This window comes from Engraulis encrasicolus, chromosome 22 (assembly GCF_034702125.1).
Source record: "Engraulis encrasicolus isolate BLACKSEA-1 chromosome 22, IST_EnEncr_1.0, whole genome shotgun sequence".
NCBI classification, from domain to species: Eukaryota; Metazoa; Chordata; class Actinopteri; order Clupeiformes; family Engraulidae; genus Engraulis; species Engraulis encrasicolus.
The window spans coordinates 9,190,513-9,201,501 of NC_085878.1; the positions used below are offsets into that span (position 1 = coordinate 9,190,513).

Here is a 10,989-nt window from a genome sequence, read left to right on the forward strand (position 1 = left end):
TGCTGACGGGGAGAGAGCTCGACGATCGGATCAATAGCTCACATTCCAGCAGTAATCCAACAGCTACTCCACATCTACTAAACCAGCATACAGGGTTTTATTTGTCAAAAGCTACTTGGTGAGTTGTGTCGTGTTTTTTTTTTTTTTTGGCTGCCTGCCTGTCGTGGCTGTATAGTAATGAAGAGAGCATTTCTACTTCTCCTCAAGTCAGATTTTTTGATATAGTACTTTGTACCTCTACTCCACTCCTCCACGTCTACTCCAGTACTTTCTACATCACTGCTGCCATCTACAAACCAGCATACACTTTTTTTTGTCAGAGTCGACTTGGTGAGTTGTATCAGGGTTGTTTTTTTTTCTTTACTGGCTGCCTGCCCGGAGCGCTGAAGGCACTTCTCCTTCTGCTCAAGTCAGGTTTTTATTTTGTTTTATATAGTACGTGTTCTTCTACTCCAGTCCACTACTTTATACATCACTTGCTGCCATCTACAAAACAGTAGTCATACTGGTGAACTGTGTCGTGTTTTCTCCTTCCCTGCCTGGAGCTCTGAAGGCAACTACTTCTACTCAAGTCATTTTATTTTATTTGATACAGTAGCCTACTTGTACTCCACTCCTCCAGTCCAGTACTTTACCAGTACTATACCAGTGCTGCTTTACCAGTACTATACCAGTAGTCAGGTGAACTGTGTCAGATTTTTTTTCTGCCTGCCTGCCTGCCGGGAGGTCTGAAGGCTATGGATACAGACGCAGGTGCCGACAGGAGCGGTGGGAACAGCTCTTCTTCATCTTCTTCATCTTCTTCCTCTTCCTCCTCTCCGCCGTCGCCAGTGGACCATCAGCAGCGCGACGCTGCGTTCCTCTTCTTCCTCCCGGACGGCCGCTTGCCGCTGGATCCCCCGGAGCTGCGCGTCCTGATCCCCGCCGCACTGGGGCTCGTCTGCCTGCTCGGACTGGCGGGAATCGTCACGGCGACGGGGGTTCTCATCAGCAACGCGCGGCAACAGGCCAAGCTGTCGCTCATCAACGCGCTGATCCTGAACCTGCTGCTGGCTGACGCCCTGCTGCTGACCCTCGTCGCACCGCTGAAGGTGGTACTCAACAGTGTGCTTTACAGTACTGTACTCAATAGTGTGCTGCACAGTACTGTACTCAACAGTGTGCTATATAGTACTGTACTCAACAGTGTGCTATATAGTACTGTACTCAACAGTGTGCTATATAGTACTTTACTCAATAGTGTGCTACTGTACTGTACTCAAGAGTGTGCTGCACAATAGTGTACTCAAGAGTGTGCTACTGTACTGTACTCAACAGTGTGCTATACTTTAATATACTCAAGAGTGTGCTACTGTACTGTACTCAAGAGTGTGCTATACTGTACTGTACTCAAGAGTGTGCTGCACAATACTGTACTCAAGAGTGTGCTATACTTTACAATACTCAAGAGTGTGCTATACTTTACAATACTCAAGAGTGTGCTATATAGTACTTTACTCAAGAGTGTGCTATACAATACTGTACTCAATAGTGTGCTATATAGTACTTTACTGTACTCAACAGTGTGCTATACTGTACTATACTCAACAGTGTGCTATATAGTACTTTACTGTACTCAACAGTGTGCTATACTGTACTATACTCAACAGTGTGCTATACTTTTATATACTGAACAGTGTGCTATACAGTACTGTAATGTACAATAACTGTATGTGTAGAAGGTCTTTGTTTATGTTTTGTATTTGTGTATTTATGTAAACTGACAGAAACCTTAATTTCCTTCGGGATTAATAAAAGTACTCTACTCTACTCCACTACTCTACTCTTCTACTCTACTCTTCTCTACTCTACTCTATTCTACTCTACACTACTCTACTCTATTCTACTCTACTACACTACTCTACTCTATTCTACTCTACTACACTACTCTACTCTACTCTACTCTGAAGGCCGCTGCGTTCTCCGACCCCGTGGGCAGCTGGTCGCTGGGCTGGTTCGCCTGCAAGACGCTGGATTGGTCGGCCCAGACCTGCCTGGTCACCAAGAGCGCCACCCTGGTCGTCATGGCCAACGCCTGCCACCGCTACTCCGCCAACCCCAGCAGGAACGTCAACGTGCGTCTGGCGGCCATCGCGCTGCTGCTGCCGCTGCTGTGGGCGTGTGGCGGTGCGCTGGCACTTCCTGTGGCGCTCTACTCTGAGCTGAGCAGGGGTGAGGAGGGCGTGGCCAAGGGCTCGAGTGTGTGTGTGCGTCAGGTGCCGGTGGAGTCCCGTGGCGCGGTGGCGGCGTATGCCCCCGTGTACCCGCTGCTGGCGTACGCGCTGCCCCTCGGCCTCGCATTACTCTTCTCCCTGTCCGCCCACAGGCACAGCCGTCGCCGCGGCAACAGCAAGACGCAGAACCTCCGCACGCAGCTGCGCTCACGCAAGCTGAGCCTGATGCTGCTGGGGCTGCTGGTCTCCACGGCAACGCTCTGGCTGCCCCAGTGGCTCTGCTGGTGGTGGGGGTTGCCAGGCAACGGAGGACAAGGTGGAGGAGGGGGTGGGAGGGGCTTATGGCTGGCGGCGGAGCTCCTCCCCCTCTTGGCGGCGCTGCTGGACCCGCTGCTGGTGCTGGCGCTCGGCGAGGAGTTCCGCCACGGCTACAAGTTGCTATGGAGACGCCTGACGCTGCGGCCGCCCCCCTCCACCTCCGGCAAGGCCAAGCCGACACACCCCCACACGCCCACCGCCCCCACCTCGCCCCGCCCACGCCCAGAGACCTCCCTGCCCCCCGCCGGGGAGTCCCTCACCGACACTGACATGGACGCGGACACACTCACGGACACACACACTCAGAAAGACAGGCGCAAGAGCGCGCAAGCAAACACACACTCCTCCACAACCCCGCCCCCTGGCTCGAACCCAAACCCGAACCCGAACCCGAGCGGAACCCCCCCTGCAGATGTAGTGCTGCCGGACGTGGAGCAGTTCTGGCACGGCAGAGAGAACGCGGCGCACACAGACAACAATGACCCCATACCATGGGAGCACCAGGAGCCTGTGGAGTAACACACATTCACACACACACACACACACACGTGCACACACACGCACACACAGTACACACAGTCTCACAGAGCCTCTCTACGCGGACTCCATTCATCTCTCTCTGACACACACAGGGACCTGCATTTACCAGCACTGGTAATTATCCTCATTAGCATATCAATTAACCTCGTCAGACAGTTGATTAGCATACCAATTAACCTCGTTAGTGCCTGGTTAGTGTATACAGACTGTGATAGAGGAGGTTTTTATAATGCCATCGAATCAGAGGAGTGTGTGAGTGGTGTAGTGTGTAGGTGGAGTGTGTATTACAGCTGAGCCACAGGGTGTGTGTGTGTGTGTGTGTGTGTGTGTGTGTGTGTGTGTGTGTGTGTGTGTGTGTGTGTGTGTGTGTGTGTGTGTGTGTGTGTGTGTGTGCCTCTGTATGGCTTTGAGTTGTTAAGTGTCACTGTGTGTGTGGGTGGTGCACAGGGTTGACTATTTACCAACAGGCCTCAAGCACTCTGCAGTGCGTTACAAAGTGTGTGTGTATGTGTGTATTGGGGGGGGGGTGGGGGGTGGGGGGGGTTGGAGTTTATGAAGTGTGTGTGTGTGTGTGTGTGTGTGTGTGTGTGTGTGTGTGTGTGTGTGTGTGTGTGTGTGTGTACGAGTGGTGCAGTCTCACACCAAAAAATAACATTGTACCACAGAAGTGTGCGTGTATTTATCTAGAGCAGAGTGTATTTTAAGCTGCGAGTGTCAGAAACAATTAATGTGAACATCTCAAGTCTCTCTCTCTCTCACGCCAATACCAATATAGTGCTACATCTCTTGGCATGTTTTCGTTCCTTTATATCCGTCAAATCTACAAAAAGTATATCTCAAATCCTATCTGAAATCCATTTCTCTTAAAATGTCAAATTATGTTATCAGCATCCTTCCAGGGGCTCGGTCAGAGCTGTCGGGCCCTTAAAATCTTTAACACCTTTCCCCCCCTCGCGACACCCATGATGCTGTTAGCAGTGTGCATTACATTAGAAAGCAGAGTGCTAGTGGAAATAATATCATGTAATATATAATGCTACTGGGAAATGTCATTTTTTAAATTCTGATCTACTATTCTCAAGTGTCATTTTTTTTAAAAATACAAATGTACTTCTGTTTCAAATGATTACCAATGTATTACTCTGAAGTGTGCAGTAAGTTTTGATGGCTTATGTGCAAAATAAAATGTATTCCTATTAACATTATTAATATTATTATTATGTGCAGTAGTTCTCATCATGAGTATGGGTATCATGTAATGTTTCATAATCTGTGTAGGTTGAGAGTTTAACCCTTTGGTGACGTGCGGAACACAATAACACATTTTGCTGCAACTTCTCTGAACGACTGATAGACTGTTTCTGCTCCCACACGCAAACACACGTTCACACACACGTTCACACACACACACACACACAGCTAAACATCAACTTAAAGTGTGACTAAGATGTGATCTTTACCTCATATTACGTAAGCCAATAAGATCGGGAGAAGACGGTGATGTCATGATGATGCATAGGTGTTTTTAAGTTTCAATAAAATGGAAAAAAAGATCGTGTTAAAAACAAAAATGTGTAACTTTATTTTCAGTCAGTATGGGTATCTTTTTAGTGGTGTGCAGTAACTTAACTAAGGGACTGTTCGTTATTTATTTTCAGGGTCTTCGGAAGATTTTCACACTTGGTTGTCAATTTTTGCTTGACCCTCCCCACTAGCAAACTTTAAAACATTGAGGACCCTCCCCATGACATCGTCAAAAAATGCATGACCCTCCCCTACGGACATCTGTTGACAAACATTGATCGACCAACGTTGCTGTTAAATGAATATTGGATTCTGATCTTGAACACTATATTTCCCGAAGGCGGTGGCCATTTCAGTAGATTTACTGACGAATGTTCTTTAGACACAATGAAAAAAACATCGAGGTGGGGAGGTCTGATGGTCTGATCAGGTTTAACGAAAGGGGGAGGCGTTTCTTAAAGGGACACTGTGTGAGATTTTTAGTTGTTCATTTCCAGAATTCATGCTGCCCACTCACTAATGTTACATTTTCCATGAATACTTACCACGACCATCAAATTCTAAGTATTCATTACGACTGGAAAAATTGCACTTTTCATATATGAAAAGGGGGATCTTCTCCATGGTCCGCCATTTTGAATTTCCTAAAATAGCCATTTTTAGCTGCAAAAATGACTGTAATTGCACCATACTAGTTAATATTTGTTTATTACTTCGTAAACTTTCATGTAAAGTTTCAATGAGCAGCATAGTTGCAGTACATTTTTTGACCATTTCCTGCAGTGTCCCTTTAAGGCGGATTCATACTCAGTGTAACTGGCGCTAACCTCATTCATACCTCCCTCGCGACGATGGCGTGCGCTCAAAATGACGTCACACGCCCCTCCGCAAGCTGCCGCGGCGCGAGGTCGTGCACCCCACATTTTTTGTAACTTGGCGTGCGCCACCAGCAACCATGCAGGTAGGCAGGGATTAAAGCAAAAAAAAGTAATCTGACTGAACTTTTTTACCGGTTAGGCACCCGATCGAGTATCACTCCGTAACCCTACGAAAACCAATGTAGCCAGGCTCTGCCCTCATGTCGAAACATACATGCAAGGAATGGTGCCAGAGCCAGCGGCATAGGCAGACGGGGCAGTCGCCTAGAGCAGAATAGGCCTATGTCTTGAGGGCGCCAGTAATACCAAAAAGTGCCACAAAATCAGAACTTCAACCAACATAAATCTTTACACTTCACATGAACAATGAATATTCATTATACACTCAGTAGACCTATATAGACTCAGTATGAGTGTACCTGTAGGTACTAGATCACATGTGCTCAATCAGATGCAAGCCTACAATGCTATGTTTACAGATGCCAATTTCTAAATACAAAAAAAGGAAAGAGGGCGGGCAGGCCTAGGCCGCTCACCAGATTGACTAGAACTGGCCGAGAATGGAGGGATAATGAATACTACTGTATCAGACTGCACAGATTGAACTGAAATTTGGGGCAGGTTTTGGTTATTTCCTCTTATTTCTACCCATTGTTTATGAATTGTTCACAACATCATGCAGAATGGATTCACAATGAATGCTGCTTCAAAATGGTAGCTGATCTCACAGAATTATTGACTTGGAATTGCAATGTGTTGATACAGTGAGTGATCCCATTATGGGTTTTTTGTTGTAGTAGTAGGCTATATTTTGTCTTTCACATTAGAATGGGCAAACACTGTTCTGGTGAAAGCAATGGTGCGCATTGCTCGCAGTTGTATTTCTGACATTTAAAAAGCCCTGATCATAGCAATCAGAGGGAGAAAACTAGCTTTAATTATTTGTATGTTTTTCACCCTTCGGCCTTTTTCAGTATTCATCCTGTTACAAATAACTTGTTGACGTTTACAAACAGGGTGCGGTATGTCTACCTCTGTGTTCTACCGTTTTGAAAACTACTGGCTACTTTTTTGCTTCTCGATGTGCGGTGCCAAGCACACGCTTACCATTGATTCAAAAAACGTCCCCGATTCTTCCTATGCGTACGTGTTCTACAAGCTGACAGGACGCAGCAGACACGACAGTCACAGACCTATCGTTTACAAAGGTAACACACTTTCCCAAGCTTGTCGCGCAGCTTTCCACTCGAATCAAGGCAAATCACCCACCCATCAGTCCTGAGTGCGCAGTGCGCAAATAGGCTAACTGAACTCAAACGAAACGCATAGTCCGAGAAGATGGGCACAGACGTTGAGCCACTCAAAAACAAGCGCACACACAACTGTTGCTGCTGCACACTATTCCAGTTAGCAGAAATAGCGTCACACAGTAACCAGCCTTGAAAGTGAAACAAACGTCGAAACGGCATTTATCGACCATGAGTCCACCCATCACTGCTTCCCAGAACAAGACGTGGCATAAATTGGCTCTGCCAGGGATAGCCTATCCGTGACCCAAATGCAACCCATTTTTAACTTATTTCTTGAATATATATATCAGCAACAACAAAGTTAATCTGCTATGAGTACAGATGAGACTGTGAATTATCCGTTGTCAAAAAGACAACTAGCTCTACACGCAGCAAGTCAAACGCGCTAAACTTAGAGGATGAAACGCATGGTAGGCCTAGGCTATCCTAGTTAGCTGCCATAGTCGTCCCATTGGGGCTATGACTAATGCTAGTAAGAGTCACAATGCTTAAAAGGCAAACCCTTCATGAAAAGGACATCATACGCAGTCGAAGTAAACTATTCATTTTTTTTTCTAAATATCTGCTACGGCAGGTGCAATGATATGGAAACGTCACTGCACTTTATACATTGTATTACAATTATTTTCTTTTCTGCCATCAGCAACAATTTTGGCTATTTATTTTTCTTATCTCTCTCGCGTTGCGCTGCCACAGAACTGTTGACCGCTCGTGTACTTTTTTTTGGAACACGGAAGAACAGGGGATGACTCAAAACTAGGCTACTGATGAGTGAATGTTGTATCACACCGCCAATGGTGGAGTGTATAGCCTAACTACATCCGTAGGCCTACACCAAACACACCTCTCGTCCCCTTCTCATGACCAGGAGTGCTCTCGATTTGAGTTCAGTTGGAAAGTAAAAAATGTAAATTAATTGACATAAATTATACGGACGGAAATCCGTCCAAACTAAAATCCAGTTGACGGAATTCCGTCGTAGCGACGGAAAACTTTAATCCCTGAGGTAGGCAGATAAAGCAGGAGTTGCGAAGAGAGGCTACAGCTACTGCAGGCTACTACAGAATGGACTCTGCATCATTTTGAGGACAATAAAATGTCCTAGAGAGTTATTTTATCTTCTCCTTTAAATGTTGTTCAGTGAAACAATTGTTTACTTTGTTCAGAAGCATGTTGTGTTTGGCGATCTATTTATAAATTCTGCAGCCAGAACAATGCTCTCACATGGTCTTGGAATGATCTGTCAATGTAGGCTACAACAAAAATCTGTTTCATTCCGAAAGGTTATGCAACATCAAATGACAACAAGCAAACAGCGGTACCTTTTGGGAAAATATATGGAGTAGGCCTATGTTCATTTTTAAAAAAATGTAAACAAACGCTGCCCCCATTAGAATAACTCATATCTCAGAAAGGGCTTAGCCGAAAAATATGGCATCACTGGGTACTGACAAGTCAAGGGTAGCGTGAGCAATACAACAGCATATTGAAATTGACTGAACTGGTCCTTTAATCTCTCTAGCCAAACACACAAAGTGGCTAGTAGGCCGAATTGGTATTTTCTCCTGTATCAGCCAAACTGAAATTTCACCAGCATTTGACCGGATGCCTGGTGTTCATTTAGAGTCCCCGTCACAACCTAGTTAACACCTCAATACAGAACTGACTTGCAGTCATCAGAATCGGAAAGAAAAAAAAATCAGAACGATTTTTTGCACAAAATGTTTTTTGAATAAAGTGCAAAGAAATCCTGCACACTGTCCATTCCACCAACAAACTTTAATACAACGTTTCGATCATCCGACCTTCTTCAAGTAAAGCACATGACTGACAACCCCGCTGGGATAACATCCTATGTACATACCTGCCCAACTACAGAGGTGTGCAAAAGCGTCTTTGTTGAACTGATTTTGAATTAAGTGGAAAACAGATTTTGTTTTTTAAAAAACATGTGACTTTATTTTCAGTCAGCAGAAAAAGAGATCATCGATAAGAAACAGAATCATCTGGAGTTATATTACAGCAGAGGAGGACATCTCACACACACACTTTCCTAAACACACACACACACTTACCTACTCACACACACATATTTACTTATTCACACACACACACACACACACACACACACACACACACACACACACACACACACACACACACACACACATTCACATATTCACACAAACCCCCGTGTAGAAAACACTCATGCTGATAACTCATGTACTGAAATGGACTAGTCACTACAGGAGTTGGTCCAAAATGAAAAAAAGAAAATAAAAAATGTTCACACACACACACACACACACACACACACACACACACACACACACACACACACACACACACACACACACACACACACACACACACGGAGTACATGTAGGCTTGGTGCCTGCCCTGAGCCATTTGTGAAGGCAGGTGGGGGGTGGTGTGTTTGTGTGTGTGCGTGTGTGTGTCTGAGAGTGCACAAGTGTGTGTGTGTGTGTGTGTGTGTGTGTGTGTGTGTGTGTGTGTATTTTGGTATGGCAGGTGCTCAGCTGTCCTGTGGCAGCTGTCAATATGTGCTTTGGGAAACGTCTGGCTGCTTCTAAGTGTGTGTGTGTGTGTTCTCGTGTGTGTGTGTGTGTGTGTGTGTGTTATTTTGTAGATCTGCGTGTGGGCTCTGTGGCTGAGGAGGGCCTCTGTGTGTGTGTGTGTGTGTGAGAGATCCTGTATGTGTGTGTGTGTGAGTGTGTGTGTGTGTGATATCCTGTATGTGTGTGTGCGTGTGTGTTATCCTGTGTGTGTGTGTGTGTGTGTGTGTGTGTGTGTGTGTGTGTGTGTGTGTGTGTGTGTGTGTGTGTGTGTGTGTGTGTGTGTGTGTGTTTGTGTCTGTGTCTGTGTCTGTGTGTTATTTAGTAGATCTGTGGGTTGGCTCTGATGCTGTAGGGGGTTGTGGTGGTCCTCTTATGTGTGTGTGTGTGTGTGTGTGATATCGTGTGTGTGTGTGTTTCCATGGGTGTGTGTGTGTGATATTGTGTGTGTGTGTGTGATGTCGTGTGTGTTTTCATGTGTGTGTGTGTGTGTGTGTGTGATATCGTGTGTGTGTGTTTTCATGTGTGTGTTATTTCGTGGATCTGCGCGTGGGCTCCGAGGCTGTAGGGGGCGGCGGTGGTCCTCTTCTCTCCAGTTCGCTGATGTATGAGACCAGCAGTTTGTGTCTCTCGTCCGGGACGCAGTCCAGCACCAGGTAGCGCCGGTCCTTCTCCAGAACCTTCTCCACGTCACGCAGGTGCTGATCCGACTCCTGAAGCAGCTTACGGGACCTGGGGACACACACACACACAGTGAATACACACACACACACACACACACACACACACACACACACACACACACACACACACACACACACACACACAGTGAACACACACACACACACACACACACACACACACACACACACACACAGTGAATACACACACACACACACACACACACACACACACACACACACACACACACACACACACAGTGAATACACACACACAGTGAATACACACACACACACACAGTGAATACACACACACAGTAAATACACACACACACACACACACAGAGTGTGAATATACACATTCACTCAGTGAAGACGCGCACACGCACACAGAGAGACAGACAGGCAAGCAGACAGACAGACAGGCAGACAGACAGGCAGACAGACAGGCAGGTAGACAGGCAGGCAGGCAGACAGGCAGGCAGACAGACCAGGCAGGCAGGCAGGCAGGCAGACAGGCAGGCAGACAGACACACACACGGCTGGCCTACTTGTACGTGATGAACTTGGTCTCCTTGAGTAGCGATCTGAAGTCAGCTTTGGCCGTCACATACTTATCCCTGATGTAGTCCTCAAACTCACGCTGACGCTTCTGGAGGAGAGAGGAGAGGAGAGAGGGATGAGAAGAGAGGAGAGGAGAGAGGGATGAGAAGAGAGGAGAGGAGATGAGAGGAGAGAGGAGGGATGGAGAGAGGAGAAAGGGATGGGGGGAGAGAGAGTAGGGAGGGAGAGGAGATAGAAGAGAGAGAGAGGAGAGGAGATGAGGGGAGAGGAGAAGAGAGGAGAGAGGGATGAGAGGAGAGAGGGATGAGGTATGAAATGAGAGAGAGAGAGGAAAAAGGGATGAGAAGGCAAAATGTAAGGGGAAATAGGAAGGATAAGTACACGCA

The 10,989-nt window shown here is 46.4% G+C and overlaps 2 protein-coding genes across 2 annotated transcripts in view; one reads left to right on the forward strand and one right to left on the reverse strand.

Annotated features, from left to right (window-relative positions):
• The first annotated feature begins 737 nt into the window (after positions 1 to 737).
• Positions 738 to 3,050, forward strand: gpr151 (G protein-coupled receptor 151). Its single transcript, XM_063189206.1, has 2 exons — positions 738 to 1,091; positions 1,950 to 3,050. Exons 1-2 carry the CDS (start codon positions 738 to 740, stop codon positions 3,048 to 3,050), a joined length of 1,455 nt encoding a protein of 484 aa, XP_063045276.1.
• A 5,505-nt stretch (positions 3,051 to 8,555) lies between these two features.
• tcerg1a (transcription elongation regulator 1a (CA150)) overlaps positions 8,556 to 10,989 on the reverse strand; it is a 39,711-nt gene continuing 37,277 nt past the window's right edge. The window contains exons 18-19 of the mRNA XM_063188602.1: positions 10,591 to 10,691; positions 8,556 to 10,091 (exon numbers count right to left, since the gene is read on the reverse strand). Of these exons, the coding sequence (XP_063044672.1) occupies positions 9,890 to 10,091; positions 10,591 to 10,691 (303 nt within the window). The 3' untranslated portion in view covers positions 8,556 to 9,889. The remainder of the gene's footprint in view (positions 10,092 to 10,590; positions 10,692 to 10,989) is intronic.

Bases quoted from the DNA above. Each gene is read 5' to 3' on its own strand.
- gpr151 (XM_063189206.1), top strand. From the start codon at position 738: ATGGATACAGACGCAGGTGCCGACAGGAGCGGTGGGAACAGCTCTTCT. The intron at 1,092-1,949 runs GTGGTACTCAAC...TCTACTCTGAAG, and splicing joins CCCTCGTCGCACCGCTGAAG to GCCGCTGCGTTCTCCGACCC.